The following is a 20,613-nucleotide window of genomic DNA, read 5'->3' on the forward strand; positions in this document are numbered from 1 at the left end:
ATGGATAGGCCCCTTTAGAACTCCCTGATGAAACAATCTTCCTCCAATCTCATACCACTAGTCTGGTCTGGAAAGACAACCAATGCTTGCCAGTAACCTCAAAGCAATCTTAAGTCAAATGATCATCTGGTCAAAGAGTAAAGATAGCACTCAATTAGCTAACTCACCATTCTTAGGGGCATAGTTATTAATTATCGAGTTTCAGACTCAATAATTGTAATTTCTTATTGCTGCTATTTTCAGCAATAAAAATTTTTATAGCGCCCAAATGTATTAAAAGGCACATGCTGGGATGGAGGCTCCAATAAGAGTCTGTCCCTGTAATGTGTTTGGAGTAAGGTGACCACATCAGTGGTCTCTTCACTCCCCTATTGAGACTCCTGCGAATGTGCAGTCTACTGATTAAGTATGTGCAGCGGCCAATGCTGGAGAGACCATATAATTTCTGAAACATGTAGTACATAGGCTACAACAGTTTGGTATATCTGACAGCTTTGCAGTCCCCATAGAAACTTATGAGGGCTGCGGCTACTGTCGGAAATGGAGGAACCACAGCAGATATCAGAGATAACTGCTGTGGTCCCTCCATGGTACATTCAAGGGATACTTAACATTGGAGGGTATCCCCCCGAAAATAGGTGTATCCGGGGTGCATCCCACAAATATTATGTGATAAATAGGCCCCTTATTGAAAAAATATGTAAATGTCCCCCTCCTGGACTACACCTCCTAACTGCGGAGGACGGGGTGTGGTGGGGAGCGCTTAGAGAGCTTGTCTCTGGGTGCCCCAGCTACATTTCTGCCACTGGTACCAAACAATCAGGATAAAAGGTGACAGGCCTGTAATTCATGTATATATTTTTTTAAGGAGATGCCTGGTAATCATATAGAAGAAAATATTACACCTCTTTGCACAGCTACATTATTACACATGATAAGGCCAGCAGGCAGAGAACAAGATTTTACGCAGTAATATGACTATTCCTAAGACCCTATTTAAAAGTATACAGGTGCTAAATATTAACAAAACATGGGAGACAATGGAGGCGCCTGCCGCCGGGCTCCAGCTCTGAAGGGGCACCTCCTCAATTGTCCACAACATATTCACCCCAGTTAGGGCTGTAACTATGTACCCGGAGTGTACAGTCACGACCGCACAAAACAGGGCACTCCTTCCCGGCACCTGAGAAGCCACCATACACTAGTGGAGAGCTCCATGTCAGACCATCAGCTGCTACCTTCATCTATCTATAGCCTGTCTGCATGAGAATTGCTACATTACACCGTCAACGATTGATGGGGGGGCACCAATTATAACTTGCCTCCGGGCATCTGGGATGAACTTACTCCACTTTGCAGCCATTGAAGTCAGAGCAAATATTATATCTAACTGACAAATTGGAACGGCATACAAAAGAAAACTTAATCAACATCTATAATTTTTCATGTGAAATAAAAAGGTGATCTAGCACATATGTTGTGTTATATTTGTGTCAATGAGGTATAAAGATCCTGCAGCTATTTTGGCATTCACTTTAACAAGTGAAAGTTGATTATTTTACTTTCAAGTATCCCATTTCACTTCACTGGCTTAAAAAGCATGCAGCATTATATCATATATTACTTTAGTCTTTCCAATAATAATGATTCGGATCAAGCTCGACAAAGCTGGAAAATTACTGACAATGAAAAAATGTGCAGGGCACCTTATATAAAGATTATAGCGCATGCTCAGCTATCCAAAAAAGCCGATGATTGTAATGCAGCATACACACCACTGTTTGATGATTGACTTGAATCACCTCATCACCGGCATGGATTTTCTTGCATCTATCAGCAGGTGACTGTTAAACAAGCAAAATACAAGTGAGAACTTTCTGATAAATCCCCGATTGTACACTTTATATAATCAAATACAGTATTGTATAACTAAAAGTGTTTTTTCACCATGGGGGAGGGGCTTAAATAGACTTTAGCTCATATTAGTACAACACTGCTGTCAGGACTGTGACTATTTCAGTACGTAAAGATTAACTACATTTGCCAAAGTTCCATTGTGGTCGTCGTCGGAGCTTTCCTGGTTGCCGGCGTACTCCACATACAGGGGATAGAGAGTTAAAATGATCATCTGTCTCAAAGGTGTTGTCAGGTTGTGGGATTTCTGATTGCTTATTATTTCAAACCTGATTCCATTTGGGTCACATGTTCTGAACTTCCTATGGATCACAGACCTCTAGTAAAAAGCCTGTTACTGTGTCTCAGTGTCTGTGCAATGTTACTTTCAGGTCTTTCTTGGACTCCTGCCAGATCCCTGCTGTGCCTGTGGTTTGCTGTGGACTTTGCTATATCTCTGCCCGTGTTCCGGTTAAACTTCAGATACTGGTTACCAGCCGCACTACAGAGCTCAGCATTGCCATTGCCTAAGTATTGTTATTCTGTTCCATTGTTGTGGTTGCATCCCCTGCTGGATTATTTACTCTGCCTGTTGTCTTCTACTTCCGAGGACATTGAACTCACCTTTACAACAGTTGTCAACTGCACCGTTACAGTTATCGTCGCCGGACCCTTCGTGCATCGCAGGGCTCAGCCCCTCTCCGGATCGCCATCACACCACAGGGCTCAATCCTGCTCCGGACCCTCACTACATCACGGGGCTCAACCCAGCTCCGGATCCTCGTCACGCTGCAGGGCTCAACACTGCTCCGGACCTTCACCGCATCGCAGGGCTCAACCCTGTCCGGATCTTCACTACATCACAGGGCTCAACCCTGCTCCGGATCTTTACTACATCACAGGGCTCAACCCTGCTCCGGATCTTCACTGCATTGCAGGGCTCAACCCTGTCACGGATCTTCACTGCATCACAGGGCTCAACTCTGCTTCACATCAAATGGCTCAACCCTGTCCCAGATTTTCACCACGTCTCAGGGCTCAACCCTGTTCCGGATCTTCACTACATTGCAGGGCTCAACCCTGTTCCGGATTTTCATCACACTACAGGGCTCAACCCTAGTAACGTCCTTTATACCATCCTGAGGTCTTAGCCTCATATTGGACTCGGGGTTCCCTACCATATTAGTATCAGAGACTTTATTTACATATGGGGGTTTACTCCTATATGGACTACTGCATATCTGAACTTCTGTGTTGTTGAGACTTTATGTGAAACGTTGCTATATATTTTGCCTATTAATACATTCTATTACTTTTATTCCGTTTTACTGAGATTTCATGAAAAGGTCATTCCTAAAACCACCTCAGTTTATAGTGCCCAGTAGGCCTGACTCCTTCCAGTAGTCTCAAGTGTCGGCAGCCGTGACAACTGCTAGATTGTCTATTGGGAGTACCAATACTTCCTCAGAGCAGAAGTCACGCACTTAGGGCTGGATGCAATTAGATGTGAGCTAATTGCACTTCATCAGTGGGTATGGGAAGTCCCATAGTGACTTAACGAGTTGGGCGGTGCTGGCATACAGATTTGATGATGCAGTGATGTCGCCATGAATTAACTGAAACCGAGGCTTGGAAAACACGCAGTGGTAGCAGTGTTCAGAGTCCTGCGGAAGAAAAGAGTTTGTGGTCCAGCTGGGGAGTGGTGTTTTATACTCCCACTTATATATTCACAGGTGCAATACCAGGCTTGGTGATATGCTGCAGTAGTTGTTCATTTCTTTGTTGTATGTGTTGAATTGATTTTATTATACATTTTTTATATACCTTCACCATTGTATTCTTGAAAAAAATATATATATACTGTGTGTGTGCATATATATATATATATATATATATATATATACACACACACAGAGTCAGGTGCATAAATATTGGGACATTGACAGAATTTTCATATTTTGCCATCTATTTACCACCACAATGGCTTTGAAATGAAACAAACAAGATGAGCTTTAACTGCAGACTTTCAGATTTAATTTGAGGGTAATTACATCCAAATCAGGTGAACGGTGTAGGAATTACAACGGTTTCTATATGTGCCTCCCACTTTTTAAGGGGCCAAAAGTAATGGGACTATCAACTCAAAAGCTATTTCATGGACAGGTGTGGGCTATTCCCTCGTTATTTCATTATCAATTAAGCAGGTAAAAGGTCTGGAGTTGATTCTAGGTGTGACATTTGCATTTGGAATCAGTTGCTGTTGACTCTCAATATGAGATCCAAAGAGCTGTCACTATCAGTGAAGCAAGCCATCATTAGGCTGAAAAATCAAAACAAACCCATCAGAGAGATAGCAAAAACATTAGGTGTGGCCAAATCAACTGTTTGAAACATTCTTAAAAAGAAAGAATGCACCGGAGAGCTCAGCAACACCAAAAGACCCGGAAGACCACGGAAAACAACTGTGGTGGATGACAGAATAATTATTTCCCTGGTGAAGAAAAAACCCTTCACAACAGTTGGCCAAATCAAGAACACTCTCCAGGAGGTAGTTGTATATGTGTCAAAGTCAACATTCAAGAGAAGACTTCACAAAAATGAATATAGAGGGTTCACCGCAAGATGTAAACCATTGGTGAGCCTCAAAAACAGGAAGACCAGATTAGAGTTTGCCAAACAACATCTAAAAAAGCCATTACAGTTCTGGAACAACATCCTATGGACAGATGAGACAAAGATCAACTTGTACCAGAGTGATGGGAAGAGAAGGGTATGGAGAAGGAAAGGAACTGCTCATGATCTAAAACATACCACCTCATCAGTGAAGCATGGTGGTGGTAGTGTCATGGAGTGGGCATGTATGGCTGCCAATGGAACTGATCCCCTTGTAATTATTGATGATGTGACTGCTGACAAAAGCAGCAGAATGAATTCTGAAGTGTTTCGAGCAATATTATATGCTCATATTCAATCAAATGCTTCAGAACTCATTAGACGGCGCTTCACAGTGCAGATGGACAATGACCCGAAGCATACTGCAAAAGCAACCAAAGAGTTTTTTAAGGCTAAACAGTGGAATGTTATGCAATGGCCAAGTCAATCCCCTGACCTGAATCCGATTGAGTATGCATTTCACTTGATGAAGACAAAACTGAAGGGAAAATGCCCCAAGAACAAGCAGGAACTGAAGACATTTGCAGTAGAGGCCTGGCAGAGCATCACCAGGGATGAAACCCACCGTCTGGTGATGTCTATGCGTTCCAGACTTCAGGCTGTAATTGCCTGCAAAGGATTTGCAACAAAGTATTAAAAAGTGAAAGTTAGTATTAGGATTGTTTAGTTTGTCCCATTACTTTTGGCCCCTTAAAAAGTGGGAAGCACATATAGAAACCATTGTAATTCCTATTCCTACAATCTGAAAGTCTGCAGTTAAAGCACATCTTGTTTGTTTCATTTCAAAGCCATTGTGGTTGTGAATAGAGGCCAAAATATGAAAATTCTGTCAATGTCCCAATATTTATGCACCTGACTGTGTGTGTATATATATATATATATATATATATAAATAAATATATATATATATATATATACACACTATATATATATATATATATATATATATATATATATATATACGCACGCAAACACTAATAAATTGTAGTGGGAACCGTTGGGATGCAAATTATTTTTTGCACACACGCATATGTATATACTGTACACATTTTTTATATAACACATGGTAATAACAGACAAAGAGGTGTGAGAATTTAATTTTTTTTTTTTTTTACACACACACACACACACTGAAAGAATCGTTTACCCATCTGGGTCATTAAATTTTGATGATTGTTTTCCAGTAGATAAGGGAGTTTTTAAGACCATCAAGAACACAATCATACTGTAATTGCTGTAAACAGTGCACCCTGCATTGCTGGTGGTTATTAGAGTGGTCAAATCATACTTACATTTTCTGTTGTTCCTGTTATTACATGAAGTCCATCATATGTGGATTTAATGTACATCCCCTATAATAAAATATTTATATTGGTATGAAAACACAGGAAAAATTTATGAAAACATAATTATATCTTTAATGTAAATGGTAAACTGGAAAACTGGATGGTACTGTACGTAAAACTTTAATTAAACAATAATACTGACTGGGATTAATTAAGTGACCTCATACTTTTCACCTAGAAAATTATTATTGCCATTGTGGGCCTAATTAAAATTGTGTGTTGTGGGGTATTTTGCAAACAGTGATCTGATTCAGAGAGCTTACAATTGTTTTCACCAGGACACCACATGAAAGTTAATTGTTCAGCTACACTATGCTTTGCCATTTTATATATATATATATATATATATATATACATATATACATAAGAAGCACCAGTGTGTCATTGCTTTTCCCATCACTTTTTCTTGGAAAATTGCTCCTGCACAAACCAGGAACAGCCCTTACTGGTAAAAGTATGTAATGAAGACCTACAGATGTGTCCACATACATCTAGCCTCCTTGGGAATAATGCCTTCTAGTTGCGCAATGCCGTGGTGTGACTCAGCAGCACAAAGCGTCTTTTCTTGCAACTTTTTCCCTTTAAATGCGTCTTATTTGCAAAGTGATGCGAAAAGGACGCACACGCAGCTTCTGCTGATTGAAATGATATGCAGCATGCCTATATTCTGCATGTGACTGCGGGTGTATGTGCATGTTAAATGCTACGTTAGTGTTGCAGCCGCTGGCACTGTAACGTGGCGATTCACATGCAGATACACCCGCAGTCACACACAGAATATAGGCATGCTGCATATCATTCAATCAGCAGAAGCTGTGTGTGCGTTCTATTTGCAACGCTTTGAGACACATAAGACACATTTGAAGGGGAAAAGTCGCAAGAAAAGATGCTGGGCCCAACAGAGCCACATGGCACTCACGTGTTATCAGGCCCGCGAAGAGCCGCGGCGGGCCCGGGTAACAGGGGGAGTGCCATAATCGCGGGAAGCGTGGCCATGCCCCCTTAAAAATTTAAATATTTTCAGCGCCGCTTTGCGCTGGCGAGGGGGGTGCTCTGAGCCCCCTCTGCCCGGCGCAAAGCCACGAGCAGTCTCCCTCTGCAGCTTAGCACATGCTGTGTGCTGGGCTGCTGTGAGTGAGGGGGGGCGGCGTAGGACCCGGGCCCCCGCCGGGCCCCTCAAGAAGCCCTGGCAATTTGTACCTGCTCCCCCCCTCTCAGCGCCCCTGCATGTTATGTGTAACATATCTTGTAGCAAACATTTAGTATGTGGACACATCTGTACTTTTTTTTTTTTTTTTTTCAACTGTTTTTTTAGCACAAAAAAAATGTAGAATTTTAATTCCTAATATTTTACTGGAATGATGAGAAACACTAATGTGTGTGAGCAGTCTTTCTGTTGAGAAACTAATGCATTGAGGTCAATGGAACATCTGTCAATGTAATAAGGAAAACAATGTTTACACTGCCACAGAAGAGTTAGTCGATTATCCAGTATTTACTATATGCCTGCTGTATATTTTGCTAAAATTCTGCTGGATTACAAAATTCCCTGGATTTTGCAGTGTGTTGTTTGAAGAGGGTCCTCATCAGTGGCGTAACTAGGGCAGGCCGAACGGGGTGCGTGCCCTGGGCGCCGTGGGACTGGCGGCGCAGGGGGGCGCCGCCGACCACGGTCCGGCCCGCCCTAGTTAGCCACCAGTGTAGCGCCGACCGCAGTGAGTGCGGTCAGCGCTACACATTTACACAGGACCGGCGCTAGGCTTCCAGCGCCGGTCCTGTGCTGCACACCTGAGCCCATTCCCTCCCCCTGAGCGCTTGCCCAAAGCGCCAGGAGGCGGGCTCAGGCTGTGCATAACACACGCAACGCCGCCAGCGCTGGCAGCGATGCGTGTGTTAAACAGCAGCCAATGAGAGTCAGATAGACTCTCATTGACTGCTGCAGCACCCACTGCAAGAGCCGGACTTCCGTCCGGCTCCTGCAGTGGGTAATGGGACAGATGTCATGACATCATGACGTCTCTCCCATAATGCTGAGCGCGCCAGCCCGGGAGGACTGGCAGGCGGCGGCGGGAGCGGTGTCGCGGACCGGAGCAGCAGCGTGGATTCAGGTAAGTATATCTTTATATATTTTTTTAAAAACCTGCCTGCACTACTGGGGGCACAACGGGGGAGGGGGGTGGCTACTACTGGGGGGACCTCTACTGGGGGTGGGGGCACAACGGGGGGGGTGGCTACTACTGGGGGCACCATTATTGGGAGGACCTCTACTGGGGGGGGCTATTACTGGGGGCACCATTATTGGGAGGACCTCTACTGGGGGAGGCTATTACTGGGGGCACTTAATCGGGAGGGTGAACCTCAACTGGAGACCACTACTTGGGGGGGACTACTACTGGGGGCATTATAAAAGGGGCCGACTACTAGGGGCACTGCACTGGGGGGACCACTACTGGGGGCAATAACAGGAAGGCCCACTACAGGGACCACTGGATAGGGGGGGGTCACTACTGGGGGCTTGCATCAGGGGGACCACTACTGGGGGCACGTAATGGGAGGGGGGGTACTACTGCTGGGGGCACTATATAAGGGGCTTACTGCTAGGGGCACTGCACTGGCGGGACCACTACAGGGGGCACTAGATAATGGGGATCACTACTGGGTGCCTGCATAAGGGGGACCACTACTGGGAAAACTGCATGGGGGGGACTACAGCTGGGAGCACTATACAAAGGGCACTGCATGGGGGGGACTACTACTGGGGGCACTATATAAAAGGCACTACATAAGGGGATACCACTACTGGGCGCACTGCATTGTGGGGACTGCTACTGGGGGCACTGCATAAGGGGGAACACTACATAGGGCACTGCATTTGGGGGGACCACTACTGGGGGCACTGAGTAAGGGGAACTAATTGGGGGCTGTATAAGGGGGACCACTACTGGGGATACTGTATAAGGGGCATTACTATGGGCCTGCATAAGAGGGACCACAACTGCATACTGGGGGTACTGTATAAGGGGTACTACTGGGGTTAAGGTGCATATGGATAGGAATGTTCAGCGTGAAAATAAAGGGATGTGTCATGTTGACACGCACCATTTTTAAGCGCACATATCGGGGTGATAAAGGGGGGGGGGGCTCCCTTTTCAAATTTGCCCTGGGCTCCAAATACCCTAGTTACGCCACTGGTCCTCATATATTCATATTTTTTTGTTTTTAAAGTACTTTTCCACCTTCAGATTATCTTATTATTGGCAAGTACATGCACTTCTACAATTTTTACTATATACATTTATTTTCCAAGATTCTTCCTGTACCGTTAGTCATTTGTGTAATTAGGAAAGGTACAGTAGTTCATATTTATTTACATTTGGTTCACCAAGAGCAAGATATGGGGTATAATTGTATCTACAAATAAGCTTTATATCATACCAAAGAGCAACAAAAGCTAACTGATATAAAATAAATGGCCGAAGAACACACAATAAAGCCAGCAAGATATAGCAATGTGTTTAGCATGTCTGAAAGGAGCGTATAAATAAAAGAAAATGTAACAATCATCTGGAAACTTTGGACAATGCTTGGCATACTGAGATGGTTATGTCTTAGGCAACAAACTGTAAAAAGCATAGATTTCCGCAGATTGATAAATTGATCCATCCTTGCAGTCTGCATAGCAGGTTAAGAGGCTGCGTTACAATGCAAAAACGGAGGAGAAATCTGGTTCCTCAGTGGTACGGTAAAGCAGTGAATTCACCAGAAAAAGATTATCATCACTGCTTAATAAATATTATCACTGCTTGATAAATAGGCCCCCGCGTGTGCTTGCAAATTCCTGAGAACCTGTGAGATGCTGTAACATTATTGCAACTAGACTATCCACTGCCACAGAGCATCCAGAGGAGACAGGAAATGTACTTGATTATTTAATTTTTCCATGTAAAGCTTTGAGGAGTTTGGATGAGAGAAGACAAAAGTTAACTCCCCCCTGTTTAAATTGTCCCATCACCCTTTTGTGGTTGTCATAGTTGCAAGCCGCTAGCTTCAGGATTGACCATGGTGAGACTATGAGCTGATAGTAGCTACATACTCCCCCATGTATTTACACCTCTACACATACAAATCCCAGAAATCTACACACCAGCAAAGCTGCAATGAGTGCACTTATGGAGACTGTTGGGATTATCAGCATTTAAATTATTAAAGATAGGTTATCTAATATGTGTGTGAGGTTAATGATTTGAGAAGTATATATAAATATTGCTGGTAAAGGGACCCGGGTCATCTCAGGCTGCTTCACACTCCACACACCACACCCCCACCTCTGACTGCTGCTGATCCCGTTCTTTGACCAACACCCACAGGTTCGTCTCAACCCCTACTCCTCTCCTTCCCATCCACCACCTTCCGCTTAGCTCAATCCACCAGCCAATCCTACCCCCTGCTCCTTTTCTGCAGCGCTAGCTCTGTCCCATCTCCCTTGCAGTGGCAGCTGTTGGAGGAGCAACGCTTGCCCTGGCTTCCTCTGTGCGCGCACCGAGGATACGAGACAGACATTAGGAAACTATTATACAGATATACAGAAATTGTAATATTAAGGAGCCTATGTATTAAGCTTTATTTTCACAGAAATCTCCTGCAGAGTGCTAATCATCATCAATAGGGACTACGATCACAGCTCTATGTACCAAACTTCAAAAAGAGAAGTTTTTCGGAGTTTGGCCGCATTAGTTTACATAATACAGGCCAACTCTCCCTGACGGCCAGGGACACTAGCTGAAATAGTAGCAATCTCCTGATTCCCTGAAGAATCTAGCAATCTATAGTATTAGAGATATGAGTCTGCACCAGTTAAATGTAGTATTATATAGAGAGAATATGAATAATTAAAACAAAAACAACATGAAGGTCTATTTTGTATAAGAAAATATTAGATAACTGTGTTGGTGGTGCACCTAAAGGATTTGTGTTATACACATGAATACAATTACAAAGAGGCAAAAAACTTTTTTGGGGGCACTCTCGAATAAATTTAAGAAAATATATTGAAATTATATTATGGACGGGAAAAAAAGGGGATAAACCTTAACTTTTAGTAGGTAACCCTGATAATAAAAAGTGATAATTAATACACTCAATACACAAAAAACAAATGTATATAAAAAAATATTTGTCAAATCACATATTAATTACTTAAATGCAGATCTATCGGCGAAAATATTGTAAATCTATCCCTGCTTAGCAAAATTAATTGGTTAGTGACCAACACGGATATAGACAGACATTTTGTAACGTAGGTAGATGGTGTTTATGTAGGTATGAGCCACTTACATTCATTAATTTTACAACCATATAGTTATGCCGGAGAACACCCAAACTTGGCTCATGAATCAAATTAGATATTGTGTTATATGTCCCAAATAAATAAACTTGAAGTTATAGGATATAATATAAACACTAGCAAATGTATTCTAGGTAAAATGTATTATCTCCATACTTATCAGACAGTCTATAAAGAGGGGTTGGGTATGAAATCCCGGCTGTCGGAATGTCAGAAAACCAACAGTGACACCCCAACTGCCAGAATCCCGACACCCATAGGAACTTAGGAAGTGATGGTAAGTATGTTTCTAACCCCTACCCTACCCTAACCCACCCTCCCCAGTACCTAAACCTAACCTTCCCCCTTAGTGCCTAAACCTAACCTCCCCCTCCCCAGACCCTAATCCTACCCCTCCCTGCCCGATGCCTAACCCTAACCCTCCCCCTAATTCCATCCTAACCTTCCCCTAACACCCCAATACTTACCTTTGGGATGCCGACGGTCGGGACACTGGTGCCGGGATCCCGACCTGTTGGGATTTCGGCGCCGGTATTCAGACCGTCGGCATCCCAGCGCGCAGGGATGCCGACTACATCCCGTAAAGAGAATGCAAACCTAATTGGTATTAGATCATCCGATGGGAAAAAAACAGCTTTTGCTCGTTTTTGCCTCTTTGCAATTGTATTCGAGTCTAGCAATCTCCCTGATTGTACCTTGCCTTCATTATGTAGCTGTTATATAAATAGAAAACAGAGATATATACATTCAAATAGGATCATTAGTGCAATTTCCCTGCATTGGTTATAAGGCACAATGATCCCTCTGGCTACATGCATTTTCTGAAAAGCATCAGTGTGTTGTCATCACCAAGCAGCTTTGGGGGTTATTTACATTTGAATGTAAATCAATTTTATGACACACCTCTCACATGTACACGCCAACTTTAGCTCTGAGCTCGTAGGTGTTGCTTTCACAATCTCCCTGAAATGCTTTTTCAAAAGTAGGCAAGTATGGTTTACACCATCTCCAGGGGATGTAAACTGCTTTAAGCCTACGGAGGCTTATGAGCAGGAGAGAGATCTTCCGCAGCCCTAGGCCATTGGCAGAAATTGCCCCCAGAAAAGGTTTTCACAAAAGTGAAAGACTTCAACAAAATGCCAGGGATATAACTTGCAGGAACGGCGGGTACCGCAACTGCTGTCCCTGCGAGTTCCCCTTTGTACATTGTGGGGATATTTTCAATAAAAATGCAGATATCCGCTGCACTACAGATCATTAATAATCATGGCAGTTCTGCAATTATTAATACATAGGCTCCAAAATTCCCAAAACTTTTCCCATTTTGCCTTGTATGTTAAGTGTATTTTAAAGCAATTATATCTTTATAACCTATAAATTCCAAGCAAAACACAGAAGATAAGGGAGCGATCACATACCACAAAGATTTACACAACACACTGAGAGTTGAGATACCAGGGTGTTCCATCAAAAGCCTTTTAAATGCAGCAATCCCATTAAGAAATATTTTTTTTTCCACATAAATTACTAGATAGGGCTATAAGAAGAAACTTGATATTTACCATTTCCTTTTGGTTCGTTCCTGCAGACTGCAACTAAAAAGATCGATAATACTTCAGATTTTCAACAGTGTTTTAGTCATGCTTGCCTACTTTTGAAAAGCATTTCAGGTAGAATGTGAAAATAACATCTATGAGCACAGCGGTAAAATACTGCTACATCTGAGAGAGGAATCGGTATGATTTACTGCCGGACCCATGCCCGGCGGTTGGAATCCCAACAGTGGCATCCCGGCACAGGAGGAAATCCCGATCGTCCCCAGGTAAGTATATACTAACCTATTTCTACCCCCTAACCCTCCCTTAGGGATGCCTAACCCTAACCTTCCCCCCCGGTGCCTAACGCTAATCCCCCCTCTAAGTGCCTAAACCTAATCCCCCCTTCCCTGCCGCCTAAACCTAAGTCCCCCGGGGGGTGCCTAACACTAACCCACCCTTCCCCTAGACTAAATCTAACCTCCCGAGGGGGGTGCCTAACCCGAAGTCCCCCCCGGGAACCCTAAACCTAGCCCTCCTCCCCCCAGCAGCTATCCGCGCTCGGCGTCCCTTCGATCGGGATGCCGGGCATCGGTCTCCCGGCGTATGTCTAATGACAGGCGTCGGCATATCGACGCCTGTCTTTAGACCCTTGCTGGGATATGACAGTCGGGAAGCCAGCTGTCGGGATTAGGTCTGCCGGCTTCCCGACTGCATACCCTGAGAGACGTGCCATAAAACAGACTTACAGTACATCCAAATGTAAAAGAGCCCCAAACCAGTTAGTAAGATCTATTTGTTGATACAGGAGTTTCCCTGGTAATCAGGGAGAGTTGGCAAGTATGGTTTTAGTAACTACCATGGCGTATAGCACGTGATGTGACCAAAGCGGCTTCACAACACCCTCTCTGCTCTGTTTTCACTATAATCTCCTCTGCCTTCACAGGACATGCTGAATATGTCCTGTGGAAGCCAGATTTGTTTGGTCTTCAGATGCACGCTTGTAAAAAAAGATAACTTGCTCTTGAAAGATGTCGGGGACCTCAGCAAGTATCCCTGACTTGGGTTGCACTATGCCTATGGACTGAGCGCCGCTATTTGAATACCTTGCTTATTTTACTGCCACCACTGATGGCACTTGCTCAAAAAGGGGTCACCGGTCCCCTACCTCTAACACAATTGAGCAGGCTTGGCTTCTCAAACTTCCACTTAATTTGACTGTTCCCTAGTTCTAGCAATTACTAATAGATAAAGCGTAGCCCTAGCGGTCTAATAATCTCTTCAAAGACTGGGTTTTGAGCATATATGAAATAAACTAATAAATAATACTTTACAAAGCGTACAATGCTTAGTTGAAAAGAATGTTACAAAAACAAATGGTTACAAAGGTACGTACAGGTGTAGCAATTTACAAATAAAAATGGGAACTTACAGATGACATGTAGAAATCTGTCCAAAAGGAATGGTAACAAATGCAAGGAATCCAGGTTAAACTTCAACGCGACACTGATTCCTAAGTTTGAGCCCAGAACAAAGGACGCCAATACTTTATCTCCCGTGCACCCACTTGTGATGTCATAAACAAGTTTTGCTGAGTGGCTGACCAGCTAATTACATCTGTGACTCTCCCGAAACTATGTCAGTCACATTTAACTAATTAATAAATAATTCTTCATAACTCCCCCTGCGGAAGGATTACCTAAAATTAGGGATGTGCAGGCTCGGACTAGTTAGGATTTTCCCGCCAAATTCGGATTTTTTTCCTGCCAAAAACCGGGTTTCAGAAAGAGGCAAAACGTCATCTTTCATAAACATACATCATTATTCCTGGACAAAAGTCCATGAAAGATGACATTTTGCCTCTTTCTGAAAGCCGATTTTTGGCGGGAAAAATAAGAATTTGGCGGGAAAAGCTGAACTAATCCGAGCCTGCACATCCCTACCTAAAATATGGTGTGTTCACATTAATCATCCTTTTTCAGCTATTATACGACTAAGGCCCGTATTCAATTAGAGGCGAAAAGTCGGAAAGGTTCGTCTGTCCGACTTCTGCCTCCATCGCCGGTGTGAGAGGCGAAAACTTGATCTGGCTAAATCGAATCACACCTGTAGGCCAGACTGAATACACTTTGGTTTGACTACTTTTAGTTTTACCCCCACAGTGATTGATTCCTATAGCTGCAAACACAATTACCATAATTGAATGAACATATAGATTGGCTTTAACCAAAAGGCTTCCTATGGCCCTTGCACTTAAAAAGAATAGTTTTCCTGGGAGTCATTGGAATTAGCATCCTATTAATCTGTGAGGGGCCAGAGTGTTACCAGTACATCAAGGAAACATAACTCGCCAAATCCTAATATCCATATCTCTGACAAAATACAAAAAAAAATCTATGTGGTATTGCTGTATTAATAATAACACTGGCATCCATACGTGTGAGCTTACCCAGATCCCATCTTTGTGTCAGGCCTGTTTCTGCTGTACTCAATAACTGGGGCACACTGACAATTTACTGTTTATTGAAGTATGGAAAGCATTGGGAAAACAGAAGCATGTCTAATAAGTGTCATTTAAAAAAAAAAATAAGTTGCCCACTTGGCAAGTTTATAATTTGTTTAGCAATATTTTTTTTTCTTCATAGAAAAAAGAAAAGACATCTATCTTGATGTGTCATTTGCTATTGTGTATTTTTTTCGGAGGCAGCTGTAGCAAAGGATGGTACCAGTCAATTAAAGACTAATAACAGTTTTGAAGTACATCACATTAGAGCTTCATTCACATTTGGATTTTGTCATACAAAACGAATTGAAATGGCGCTGAGCTAATTACAGAAGGACACTGTGCTGACTATTCAAAGGAAAAATTATTATCATGCTGTACGTAATCTCTGTACACTCTCAGGGCAAGGTTTGTCCTGCTGCTGGTAATACACTGCAACTGAGCATAAGATATAACATTAAAGAGGGTCAGAAAGGCACCACATACTGCTGTCACTGCTCTCAGGCTTTTATGCTAAACCATAGGTAAAATGGGTTATAACCGCTATTAAAGTATGATCCCCAGGCAGTTATGAGAGCTGCAGAGAACCTTGCAGAGGATTTTAAACCAAATCAAATGGAAAATAATCTGATTATTATGCATGAAATAATACTGCAAGCTCACGCACCACACGACTCTAAACACCACAGTATTGATATTAAACTAGCTAACGGCAGGGGCGGAACAGTTATTTGATAGGCCTCATGGTAATATTTGAAGAAGGGCCTAGTGATGGTACTGCAGCTTCTTGGGGGCACTGATCCGCAGGAAAAATTATGCCTTAAAGCAAAGGTTCCCAATACAGTTCACATTTTAAGGATATCCATGCTTGAGAAATGAAGCATTAGTACCTCAATTTAATTTAACCATCTGGACTCAAGAATGGATATCCCTAAAACCTTGACTGTAATGGTGGCGTTTCGGAACCTCTGACTTAAAGTACAAAATTAATATGGCTGAATAATTCTGTTATCCAGGCTATAAAACGATTTGTAGAATAATAAGGATAAAATAACTGTATATAAAAGTCAGACTAGTATGCTAGATTGCTGCTAAAGCATTTAGGACTCTAATACTGCTGGATACTAGGGATGTGCGCCAGACCATTTTTGCCGGATTTAGATTTGGTTCTAATTCGTTGTCCGTCTTTGGATTTGGATTTGCCAAACTGCGGTGACTGGTTTTGGATTTGGATTTGGATTTTTTTACAAAAATTTACAAAAAAAGCTAAAATCACATAAATTGGTCTTTTTTTTCTTCCTAGAGTATTATTAACCTCAATATCATTAATTTCCAGTCAATTTAGACCACCTCACAGCTTATAATATTGTTTTCAACATTATTGGCCAAAGGTTGCAGTGAGCTGACTGGTTACTAAGCGACAAAGCAACGGCACAACAACACAGACACCACAGTATAAAGCACATCTATGACACATTGCCACACAGCAGTGGCAGAAATGAAAAGTAGTGCACCCACCCAGTGGGGTACGGCCAGCAGAGTCACAGTACTTGTTTACATAGTGGACTACGGCCCAAGGAGTCACAGTGCACAATCTTATTCACATTACACCGCACATAGGGCCTGATTCACATTACACCATAAAGTAGTGTCTCTTATTTATGTTACGACACACAGTAGTGCCCCTTTTACACAATGCCCACACTAATAACCTTTTTACACAATGCCCACAGTAGTGCCCCATTTACATAATGCCCACAGTAGTGGTGTCCCTTACACAATGCCCCCAGCAGTGGTGCCCCCTAAGCAGTCCCCTTAGTAGTAGGGTCCCCTATGCAGTGCCCCCAGTAGTAGTATGCCCCCCAGTAGTATGCCCCCCATTAGCAGGCCCCCCAGTAGTATGCCCTCCCAGTAGTATGCCCCCCCAGTAGTATGCCTCCCATTAGCAGCCCCCCCAGTAGTAGGCCCCCCCAGTAGTATGGCCCCCCCAGTAGTATGGCCCCCCCAGTAGCAGGCCCCCCCAGTAGCAGGCCGCCCCAGTAGTAGGCCGCCCCAGTAGCAGGCCCCCCCAGTAGCAGGCGCCCCAGTAGGATGGCCCCCCCAGTAGTAGGCTCACCCAGTAGCAGGCCCCCCCAGTAGTAGCCCCCCCAGTAGTAGGCCCCCCCCAGTAGTATGGCCCATCAGTAGTATGCCCCCCCAGTAGCAGCCCCCCAGTAGTATGGACCCCCAGTAGCAGGCCCCCGCCAGTAGTATGGCCCCCCGCACCCCCAGTAGCAGAACCCCCCAGTACCAGACCCCCCCAGTAGCTCCCCCGGCCCTTACACACGTAAAAAAAACAAAGAAAAAAAAAACTTACCTGAATCCCCGCTCCCGCGCCGTCCGCTCTGCTGCCACGCGCTGAGGAGGGAGCCGGAAGACGGAGCTCATGTGTGAGCTCCAGCCGGCTCCCTCCGTGCAGCAGCCAATGAGAGTCTGTGTGACTCTCATTGGCTGCTGTAACAAACACACAGCTGCCGCTGGCGGCTGTGTGTTTGTATCTGTGTAGGGCAGACCGCTATCACAGCGGTCTACCCTACACAATAGGAGCCCTGATGTCGTATTCTCTAGTGAGAATCCGACATCAGGCGGCCGCCGTTCGGCCCCAAATGGGGATCCGAGTCAGGCGGTGAACACCCGAACAGCGTTCGGGTGGACTCGGATCCCCTATGTTCGGAGCGGTTCGTATTCCACAACCACGGGTGCTTAATGATCGTGACCAGCTGCATCTGGCCAGAATTGTCAGTGGTAATAGACAAGCGACACTGACTCAAATCACATCCACATTCAATGCAGGAGGTACCAGATGCATATCCAGCAGGTCACTGCAGTTTTCTTTAGCTTCCATGGGATATGATAGTAGAAGATACACCAGACTGTCCCTGTTAGCACTATGACACTGGACACAGCGCCTCAACTGGGTTTGTGATGTCGCTAATTGGACCCCGAAGGACTGGCAACATGTAGCATGGTCCGATGAGTCACAGTTCCAGTTGTTTCGGGCTGATGGTGGGGTTCGGGGTGCAGACCCCATGAGGCCATTGACCCCAGTTGTCAACAAGGCACCGTGCAGCCCGAGATGCTGATGGGACCGCAGATCGTGGAAAGAGTCGTGATGGACCGGTATCTGCAATCGCTACCTGCATCTCTGCGCAAGTGGGTGAGCCATGCAGACCCTAAATCCACAGACCAGTTGGTCGAGCTGGTGGAGAGGTATGTGGCGGCTGAGAAACTGTTGAGTGTGTCCCACCGAGCCCCGATTCCGCAACAGCGATCTCCCGTGACTACTGGTAAGACTGTTCCTGGTGAGAAGGGTGCTGGGCGGTGGAATGAACTTAGGACTGAGGGTGTAGAACCTGGAGACAGGCCTGCCAGGCCAGGAAGGCTCTTACCCCATAAGAGACTTGATAATAAAACTATACAATTTTTCCAATGTAGTGAATTGGGCCATATTGTTGCTAATTGTCCACTCACTTCTGAACCTATGAAATGTGATACTGCTTATCTCCATCTCAGAATGTCTTTTTTTGCACAGCCTGCCTGTACTACTGACCGTCAGGCTGAGAAAGATACGCAAATGTGTAAGGTGACTGTAGAAGGCAATAAAGTAGCAGCTCTGTTAGATTCTGGCAGCCTGGTTACGCTTATGAAAGCTGAGTTAGTGAACCCCTTAAAGCGCAAGGGAGGAGCTGTTGGTGTGACCTGCATACATGGGGATACTCGGCATTATGTTACTGCAGAAGTGAACATAGAAACACAGTGTGGTTCCACTATAGTCTCTGTGGGTTTGGTACCTGGCTTGAAGTATGATATAATGTTGGGGAGAAACTTTACTCACTTCTGGAAGTTGTGGGAAAGACGATTTGTTACCGAAGTAAATAACCCTGACCCATTTGAGAAGGTTGCTGACGCAGTAGCAATGGAAGTTTCTACCGAGTCCGAGAAGTTCCCTGTTTCTAGCGAGATTTTTGAACCAGAGATTACTGAGATGGGAAGTATTGTTAAGCCAGTTGGCTGTCTGACTGGTCTTGAGGTCAGAAAAGAGCTCTCGGCAGGGGAGCAGTCCCGTCCCTATGAAACTGTCACTAAGCCTAGGAGAAGAAAGCCAGTAAACTTAGGGCCTTTGGTTCCTGAAGTGACATTAGCAAAAACCCTGTCAGCAGTTCAACAGCAGGAAGTAAAGGAATTTCTTAGCAGAAATAGGGTTTTGTTATCAAATGTACCAGGCAAAACCACAGTCGTTAAACATGACATAATCACTGACCCAGGGGTTAAGATTAACCTAAAGCCCTGTAAGTTAACAGAAGCCCAAAGGGAATCAGTGTCTAGAGAAATTAAAAAAAAATTTGCACTGGGTGTAATTGAAAAGTCACATAGTGAGTGGTCAAGTCCCGTTGTGCTTATTGCAAAGCCTGACGGGAGTGTAAGTTTCGGCAATGATTTTTGAAAGTTGAACAGTGTGTCAAAATTCGATGCTCACCCAATGCCAAGGGTGGATGAGTTAATTGAAAGGCTAGGAACAGCCAGGTATTTTACCACGCTAGACTTATCCAAAGAGTATTGGCAAGTGCCATTGGCTGGGGGTGCCAAAGAAAAGACAGCTTTTCCGACGCCAGAAGGGTTGTTCCAATATAAGATGTTGCCCTTTGGGTTACGTGGGGCACCAGCGACCTTCCAAAGGATGTTAGACAGAGTTCTAAGACCACATAGACGGTATGCTGCTGCTTGTCTAGGTGTTGTAGTCATTCATAGTCCTGATTGGCAGTCTCATTTGCCCAGGGTGCAAGCAGTGTTGGGTTCCATCCATAGGGCAGGGTTGACAGCAAGCCCAGAGAAATGTTGCCTAGGGATGGAGGAAGTAAAGTGTCTTGGTTACACCATTGGCAGAGGTATAATAAAGCCAAAGCTGGCCAGGGAGCCAGCTGGTCAATGCAGATACTCTGTCACGCGTTCATTGTTTGGGGGCTTCAGTTGTTCCGCCCCACAGGTCGAAACAAAGGTGGGGGATATGTGATGGGATCACTGGTAAAGTGTCTGTGGCAGGTATATTTGTCCCAGATTCCTGTACTATGTGTTCTAAAAAAAACCAGGAGAAGTCTGTGTTGTGAGCAGACTAGAATGTCAGCTTTTGGAAAAGCCGGTTTGGGACCTGGGGGTTGTGGGTGTGAGGAGAGGCTGGGCTCCACCCACGGCCACTCCAGGTTTTGGCCTTGCATCCTGGTAACAGGCTCATTAGGGCTTCCAGCTGAGAGTGGCCAAGATATGCTTGGTTTATTTGGGGCT

General features: G+C 44.3%; 1 protein-coding gene across 4 annotated transcripts in view; it reads right to left on the bottom strand.

The window, feature by feature from the left end:
* Nucleotides 1-20,613, bottom strand: part of CNKSR2 (connector enhancer of kinase suppressor of Ras 2) — a 431,743-nt gene that overhangs the window by 301,132 nt on the left and 109,998 nt on the right. For all 4 annotated transcript variants that reach the window (XM_088451603.1, XM_088451600.1, XM_088451599.1 and 1 more), the window contains exons 8-9: nucleotides 5,859-5,918; nucleotides 1,776-1,844 (exon numbers count right to left, since the gene is read on the bottom strand). In XM_088451603.1, the coding sequence (XP_088307729.1) occupies nucleotides 1,776-1,844; nucleotides 5,859-5,918 (129 nt within the window). The remainder of the gene's footprint in view (nucleotides 1-1,775; nucleotides 1,845-5,858; nucleotides 5,919-20,613) is intronic.

Source organism: Taudactylus pleione, unplaced genomic scaffold, assembly GCF_031769625.1.
Source record: "Taudactylus pleione unplaced genomic scaffold, aTauple2 ptg000026l, whole genome shotgun sequence".
Lineage (NCBI taxonomy): Eukaryota > Metazoa > Chordata > Amphibia > Anura > Myobatrachidae > Taudactylus > Taudactylus pleione.